General features: G+C 51.7%; 1 protein-coding gene across 1 annotated transcript; it reads left to right on the forward strand.

Moving 5' to 3' along the window:
- The first annotated feature begins 677 nt into the window (after nt 1–677).
- On the forward strand, nt 678–1943 carry CCL17 (chemokine (C-C motif) ligand 17). Its single transcript, XM_010583433.1, has 3 exons — nt 678–744; nt 1409–1514; nt 1853–1943. The coding sequence occupies exons 1-3, from the start codon at nt 678–680 to the stop codon at nt 1941–1943; spliced, it is 264 nt and encodes an 87-aa protein (XP_010581735.1).
- The last annotated feature ends 6717 nt before the right edge of the window (nt 1944–8660 follow it).

Genomic DNA, 8660 nt, shown 5'->3' on the forward strand with positions numbered 1-8660 from the left:
GTTGCCCCATTTCTTCCCCTTCTGTAAAGTCTCCTGAACCCACTAAAAGCATCTCTGCCACCCCCTGCTCTGGGGTCCCTCCTAGTTTGGTCCAGTGTGTCTTTTTCTGCCTGACATCCCATCCCATCCCGTCCCATCCCGAGTGCTTCACTGCCTAAGCCAATGCTTTTGCTATGGCCAGGGGGGTTGGGGAGGCTGGTTTGGAGGGGAGTCATTAGTCACTTGCTTTTGATGACTCAGCAAACCCGTCAATGACCTGCTCCAGCTCAGAGATTTTGTTTGGGTTGTCTGTCCTGTTAGAAATAAGCAGGCAAGCATTAGACTTGATGTCTTGCCTTCACAGAAAGTTGCTTCTAATCTGGTTTCGTGGGTAAATTTCAGTTCCCCCATAGCCTCCTGGAAGCCCCTTGCAGCTTGTAGCTTTTCTGCAGAAAGCAGAAGTGGCTGCCCCGCTCCTCAACCTCTTCCACCCGCTGCTGGATGTGCCTTCAAAATAGATGACAGAAATCCCGTTTTCCCTGGGAAGAGACTTCTGAGAACACGTCTGAAATTTTTGGAAAAGCAGTTAAAGTGGATGACATGCAGAGGATAAATTACGGTGCAGTGAGAGCCAAAGCCACAGACGCCGGGCAGGGTGGCACAAAGCAGGACAGAAGAAGAGCCCTCACACAGCCACCATGCTCGCTGCAAGGACAGTCCTGCTGCTCGTGCTGCTCCTCACCTTCTCCCTGCACTGTGCTGCAGGTAAGGCACCTCATGGGTCACCGCTGCAGGTCAGGGCTTGGGGTCCCCACTGGGGATGTCCCGTTGGGGTCGTTGGGCAAGAAGCCCCAGTAGGGAGCAGGGACAGTGCTGCTGGCAGGAGGAGCAACCCCCTGGTCGGGGCAGGGCGGCACGTCCCGGGGTGCGGGGAAGGACGGAGAGGGTGCTGGGTGGCCTCAGCAAAGCCAGCCCTGGGGAGATGCTCCAGGAGCTTGGAGGAGATGTTGGCAGCCGTTCCCCAGGTCTCAGCTGGATGAGCAAGTGCTTGGAGGGGGGGAGCATGTGCAGCTGTTTGGAGCCTCCCAAAACACCTTGCAAGTTGTGCTCCTGCCTTGAAAACCCGCAAAACCTCGTCCCCAGACCGAACACCCCAACCTCACTGTGCACTTTGGCAGCTGCAGCAATGTGGGCTGTGGGATGCCAGGTCCCACACCGTTCCCCTCCCCACTGCTGACCATATTTCCCAGTCCTGTGCTTGCTGCCATGAAGGGAAATTAATCCCTGCCATGGGATGCTGTGGGAGCTGCTGAGAAGCTCCACCGCCTCCATCCTGTGTTCGACATCCTGCAGTGTCATTGTCTGGCGATGCAATTAGTTGCAAAATGCTGCCAAGGGCGTTTACAACATCTCTCCCTTCCCTTCACAGCCTACAACACGCCCACCGAATGCTGCTTCAAGCATGCACAGAAACCCATCCGACACATACAGAATTTCTATGAGACACCCAGCGACTGTTCCTTGCCTGCAGTTGTGTGAGTACCCCTGGGGTTTGCCTCCCACCTCCAGCATGGCGTCACGGTTGGGTCCCAGCTGGGAGCACGTGCCTGGTGGGGGGAGCTATGGTAGGAAAGTAGCTCCGTGGGGTGGGCAGAGGGGAAAAAAAATTAGGTTTTGGTGCTTTCTGCTAATGCCAGTGGTCTGGGAAGACTCAGACATGCACCGTCAGCCTGAGGAGGGCACCGGCTGCTGGAGATGGCTCCAAGCCTTCATCCAGGATGAGCCTGCACACAGCAAGGGGAGAAGTCATGCATGGGAAGGGAATGGCTTGTGGTTCATGTTTTCACTCTCTTTCCTCACTTTCTCACTGCAGGATTGTAGCTGCCAGCGGTGCCAAGGTCTGTGCTGACCCCAAGAAGCCCTGGGTAAAGAAAGCCATGAAAAAGCTTCGAAGGAAAAAATGAAATCCTCCTTCTGCCATCCACCATCTGACCTGCCTGTCCAGTCTTCCCATCTTTGGAGGGAGCAGACAGCGCTCACGGCACATCTCCAAAGGGTCCCAAGGTGGTGGACACTGTCACTGCAGGTGGAGCCAGCCCGTACCCTGGCTGGACCAGGTGTCACAGCAGCATGGACCAGCTGGCCACCAAGTCCCTCCCGTTGTCACTGCCCTACCGGTATGTGCCCAGTGGAGCAAATATTTATAATAAAGACTCATTGCCAAAAGTTGCTCTTTGAATTTTTCCTGATTCTTCAGCCCAAGGAGCAGATCCTACAAGCCCAGGGCATTGTGCGACCAAAAAACTCCTTTGCCACAGGCATGTGTTTCTCCAGGCTTGGACCAAACTATGCCTTGTTATGGCGTGCTTCATTGGGAATGTGATAGTGGGGCCAGATCCTGACCCATAGGTCAAGGACCCACAGGGAAGGTTACCCTTGCCCATAGGTAAGGCTATATGTCCTTACAGCATGCTCTCAGCCCCATGGGCTTTGCAGGTGCTCCAAAATGAGGTGGTTGGGAGTGGAGGGTTCAGGGAGAAGATACTGATCTGCCAAGCCCTTAATACCTTGTCAGCTTCCATATATGCTGGTGGTCACTGCAAAATAAGTAAGGGAGATGAAAAACAATGTCCGCATTGCAAGGAGGGGGAGGACACAACCCCTTCAGCTGGGCAGAAGAGATGTCCTGGCTGCTGACCTTCTGCAGGGCCGGGGAGGGCTGGGAGCAGCACAGGACCCTGCTGTTAACACCAAGCTGCTGGTCCATCATTTCGTGTGAGAGGTGCAAAGCCAGGAAAACCTCAGAAAGGTGAAGCCAAGAGTTGTGGTTAAGTGCCATGGACTGATCCTCAGCATAAAGCTTCATGAGTGTTTCATGCCCATGATTAGAAACCAGGGCAGGGCTGTATTTTCTAGGACACTGAATGGAGGCAGGGGACAGGAAAAATATCCCAAATGACATTTTTGCCCACAAATCATTAAGCACCATGGGATGAAGCACTGGTGGAAAGGAAAGCTGAAGCAGAATCAGATTTTGGGAGACACGTCTCATGGATTGTGCTTGGCTGTTTATAGACACAAAGCTCCAGGGTTACACCTTCACAGCACATAACACTGAGGGCTACAATGGCTACGTTGTCTTCTGAAAGAAAAAATGGGTGTGCAAGTAGCCGTGCAAGGTGGTAAGCTTGTGTATAGACACCCCCAGTCTGTATTTCATAAACTCTTTAAACACTTTACTTATGAAACTGAGCAGCCTTCCCCAATCACTCGAATCTGAGGGTTACAAAGATTATTTCCACCATTATTTTTTTTTAAGCACCACTGAAAATCACAATTATGTAGGCCCAAACCCAGATTATTACAGGTGGACAACATGATGCTCAAGGGGAAAAAGCAATTCTTGCCATAGCACACAGCTAATCTGGAAATTTTTGACCTGCAGAAAGAGTGGTGGTGAACAAGATGTGAAAGGTGTTACAAGATGCCATTGCCAACAAGAGGTGAGGAAGGCCAGCAGATCATCTAGGAATATTATGGGGATGACACATAGCACCCTCTGTGACAAAGGTGGTGATGGAAATGTGGGAGAAACACCATCTGCCTGTATTACAGAGTAAGCCTTGATGAAAAAAAAATCATTATTACAATTTTACTAGTCTCTATCCCTTCGTTAACAAAGTAAAATGACACTCCACTGGGCACACTGACGTTATTCCTGAGGATTTTACCACCCTGACAGCCTGTTTTGGGCAACAGGGAATGGAGTTGCGGTGATGTTCAGGACTCATCCAGACCCCAGGGACCTCCTGCTCAGGGACCACTCACGTGAGCTGACGAGTGAGATGCTGCCGGGTGGGAATGTGACCGATTGCGTGGCATCAGGACCCAAGATGCAGGAGGTGGTCCACAACAAAAAGGGCACCAATTAATAATTTCCAGGGTCTGCCCTAGGGGTTTGGCCATAAGCAGGTGCTGGACACACTCCTTGTCCACTATTTCTAGGAGAGCTTAGCAACTGTGGGAGAAGCAATTCTGTAGAAAGTTTTGAAGAACAGCCATCACGTGCTTTCTGTTATGCCAAGAAAATCTTACAGCAGAAATATATATAGGTGTCAGCAGCTGCTGCATCATGAACTGCCCCATAAGTACCCATTATAGAAGCTGGGTAGGGCCTACCTGAAAGACTTAGTGATAATTGCTTGTTTCTCTCCAATAATTGTACGTGAGGCAGCAATGCCCGAGCCAACAGCCTGCCCTGACCCACGTAATGACAGGGACACACTCCTGCTGGTGTCTGCTTGCCCCTGGGTGGGAAATACCCATCCTGGAGCCCGCTCACTCTTGTTGGGCAGACCCCAGCTCCTTTCACCAAGTGCTTGGTCCCAGGGCTGATGCCTCCCGAGCTGTGGGGCATCACTGCACTAACCACCCTGCTGTCCTGCCCGACGGCTGCCTGTGGGCAGGCAGCCCTGCTCCGGCAGGGCCGGACCCCATCCCATGTCAGAGGGGACACAAGGTGCCGCTGGCACCAGCTCCGCCGCTCACCTTCCCCAGCGAGCAGAGACTGACAAAGCACACGGCTCCACGGTAGCTCTTGCACATGGATGTGTATTTTAATAAAAATAATTCTGTCAATATACAGCAGAACGTCGATTTCTTTACCATATTTCCAGTATATTTTCATAGGCTTTTTCTCAGTTAAAATCCCCCCCTCCCCTTTTTGAAGTTTTCATGCGAAGCGTCAGATAACTTAATTCACAAATACTAAGCTTAGACTGAACCAATGTGCACAATTTGTGTAATGTCCATCATTTGTGTAACGTCCATTTAGCCAATGTTGTACCAAAGGCGATGAGAAGTCTGGAGTGGCAGAGGGAGATCTGCTCTGTCGCAGCCCAGTGGTGGCCATTCCTCCAGGGCTGGTTGGAAACCTGCAAAGACCTCGCACCCCATGCTCCAGCTGAGCGTTTCATACCTGAGTTTTGAGCAACCAGCAGAAGAGAGTTAACTGCATGGTGGGCAGGTCCTGGGGCTTGCACTGCCAAACAGGTTGCGTGCAAGAGCTTCAGGTGCCGGCAGCCTCCTCCTGCCTTCCCTGGCTGGAGAGCCGTGAAGAGCATGCACAGGTAGGACCGAGAGAGACAATCCCAATCAAACGCCTGTGCAGAGTCCTTGGTCTGGAAGAGTCACCATACTTGTATTTTTAAAATTTTCTTTAAAATCCTGATTATCCCCAGAGTTGCTGCTGCTTCTCCTTTCTCCAAGTTTGAGCCTGTGAGAAGCCCAGCCTGCAAAAAATCCCCTGTGCTCCCTCCCGGAGGAAGGATGCAGCTAAAGCCCTCCTAAGCAAAGGGGTCAGAGCACGTGCCTGGACCCAACTGGAGTGACCAGAGAAAAGGTGTCTGCCTGGCCAGAGAAAGTTCAACAAGGAGCAGAGGCCTGCATGGCCTCCAGGAATGTTTCTGTGGCAATGTGAGTGAAAATCCCACACGGGACTCGGCTTCCTGCGAGCAGGAGAGAGTTAAGCCTCCCTCTTGGAAATAAAACAGCTGGCAGGACGTGTGCTCCTCCAGCCCGGATGAACCCTCGGCTTGCTGGGCACTGCAGGCTCAGAGCTCTGGTGTGGGACACAGGGAGAGGGACAGACGTGCCACGTTCACTCATCCATCACCTGCCACCTCTTGTTGCAGGGAAGGATGGTGGAGAGGAGCTAGGCCTCCAGGCTCTCAACAGCTCCCCTTTCCTCCCCAAATCTGCTGTAGCTCCCCCAACACTCACCCCACCAACATTTCCTCCAGCTCTCTGACCTACGCAGCAGATGGGACATGGCTCACAGCCAGTTTCTGGCTCTGAGTAAGAGCTGCTGGACTGCAGTTCCCTCCATCGGTCATTCTTCTGGGGCAGAAGGGTGCCAGCAGCACACAGCACATGTGCCGTGTTGTCTGCCCTCCCCCCCCCCCACACACACTTTTGCAGAAACACTTTGGGACAGAGATGTACAGCTCCAGTCCCAACACCAGCTCTCTACAAGTAACCTCCGGATACACCACTCAGGCTGCTCTAACATGGGCAAGGTTTGAAGGAAGTTGCTCCTTCTGCAAAGACGACTCCCAGGTGGACCTGGATCACCTTTTCAAGGAACGTGTTCCTTCTCTCATGCTGCGACCAGCTCCATGGGGCCTCACTGCGCCCAGGACCTCTCCGCCTGCCACCCTGTGGGGCAGGTGAAGTCTGCACACTGCTTCTTCACGGAAAGAACATCCCCATACTGTGTTGTGCACCATGCAGCTTCGTGGCATTTACACGCTGCTATATAGCCTGGCTACCATGGTTCACCTTCTCAATCAACCCCACGACGCCAGAAGGAACTCTGAAACTTGCATCTAAGCAACATGTGCTACGTGAGTATTAAGAAAGACAGGTACCAAAGCAGAGCAGCATCACAGCAATCCAACAAGGTCTGCTTTGCTGGAGAAGGAGATGGTTCACCACCCCTGATGCCTAAGGAGGAAAATGTTAAATTCAATCTCCAGAGCTAGTTACACCAGCTCTGGTTGTTCCAGTTGTTCAAGGGAGCCTCAAGAACAAAGCTATTTAAAGAATGGTAAAGATGCCTTAATAAGACTATGAGAAAAATAAGGACACAGCTTGAGGACAGGTTGAGATGTCATTGAAAAAAACCAGATAGAATAAGGAAGCAGATGGGAAAATTCTACGTGTATGCAACCACGAGGTACTATACTGAAGGGGCCCATCTTCCACACCAGTCACAGCTGCATCTCCTGGTGTCCACATCAGGTCGGCAGCAGCACATTGAGCACCACCAGGATGTTGGAAATAAAAACAGGCTATAGCACTGATAACCACACAGATTCCACATGTCTCAAAGCAATAAGCTCGTTCTGGTACACATAGGGGGCTGGAGGGGAGAGAGAGCAGCCACTGGACAACCTCCCCGCAACAGCTGGATGCTGTGTACCCGGTGCTTCACTTCAGAGGTCCCTCTCTATTCTGCTAGCCACACGCAAAGGCTCAATTTCTAACCAGACTCCAAAAGAACGGCTGAAGAGCTACAGCCAGCCCAGCTGCAGGCTGATGGGATCCTGTATGGTGACAAAAAGGGATCGTTGCATGCATATCTGCTCCTTTAGGCCAGCGCAGCAGAAGCAAGCCCAGGAAAAGCAGCTGGAGTTGCCACGTCTAGGCTCGACAAACACGTTGTTGGCCGAGCCACAGAGCTGACCCTGGTCTCAAAGCAGCTCCTGCAGCACGAACCACTGCAGATACCACTTCTGGTAGTCACACAGGTGGGAGAACATCGGGATTGTGGGAGGCAAAGGAGCAAAAAGGGAGACCTGGTAGCAGTAAGAAGTTTTCCCAAAACAAGCTGGCCCTGAGAGCACTTCTAAGGATGCACGGGAAATAGACTGTTGCCCTCCCTGCTCACAGGAGAGATGACTGAGAGCTCATTCAACCCTGTACATCTTGAATCAGCTTTTGTTAAACACCCACTAGGATAGGATCACAGAGGAATCAAGAGGAATCATCTCCAACAAGATGGTTCCAAGAGGAACAATAGGAACCAAAAGGAACAAGATTTGGCTCCCGGGGTACAGGAGAGATGTCCACAAACTGGAATGCACTCAGCAGCGGCCACTAAGATGGTCAGAGGCTGGAGTACAAGGTGTATGAGGTGGATGCACCTCCCAGAAACACTTATACCAGCAACTCCAATGCCTCCGACTCTCAAATTGATCCTTCGTCTTGTCTCACTCTGAAGTTCTCCCATGTTACTGTTGATGTGACTGCTCTCACTCACTGCTTGTGGGGACAGCATAAACCCTTGTCCGTGGGGAGAAAAACCTGGTGATGTAATTCAGCTCCATGAAGCTCGCCCCACAGAACCCCTGAAGGACGCTTTAAACAAGGCTCCAGGTCTGGAGTTCCCAAAATGTTGTTTTCAAACGGCCACTTAACAGGCAGGGCATTAGGCTCAAAACCAAAGTCCGTGATGTGCAGGGCTGCAGTTCACCACCCTTGAAAACAGGTTTTCACCAGGTCCCTGGGAAATGTTATCCTTCTGAGAGGCCCTTGCTGCTATGCTGAGTTTGAGGAAGGCAGGTGGAGTGGTTGGTATCCAGAGTACATAGCTGGAGTGTGCTTGCCACTCTGTAGATTACAACTCTTTGGTGGTGACTCCGGACTGATCAGTGGAGAGCTGAGACCCCTTCGAGTGTGCAGACATGGCAGAGCTGGAAGAGGTTTAGTTGTTACAGCTGCAGCATTTCACATGTCTGGGGAAGGACGCCACAGCTAGAAAGCCTCTCTTGGGGCTGCATGGTGAGAAATGTTGCCTGTGAGCAGTGTCTGGCTGTGGTTTGGAAAACCTTCTTCTAGGATCTGAAGTCAGCAACCTACGTGTCAACCTCATGTGATGGAAGCCGTATATCCAATGCCATCAGCATTATACCACAGGGACAGAGCTGAGACCTTGTCACCCTCACCAAGAAATGGGAAGCCAGCAGTTTCTATTACAGGCTACACAATCATTTACACAGCTTTACTGAAGGACTCTTGGGAGAAGTGACACTGTGAGGGACTGCCCAGATGAAGCAGAGTCTCAGCTGGGGTGTTCTTAGTTCATCTGTTTCTGAGCAAAGCATGAGGCACTTAGAATA

The sequence above is a fragment of the Haliaeetus leucocephalus genome, unplaced genomic scaffold (assembly GCF_000737465.1).
Source record: "Haliaeetus leucocephalus isolate CR32 unplaced genomic scaffold, Haliaeetus_leucocephalus-4.0 Scaffold92, whole genome shotgun sequence".
Taxonomy (NCBI): Eukaryota; Metazoa; Chordata; class Aves; order Accipitriformes; family Accipitridae; genus Haliaeetus; species Haliaeetus leucocephalus.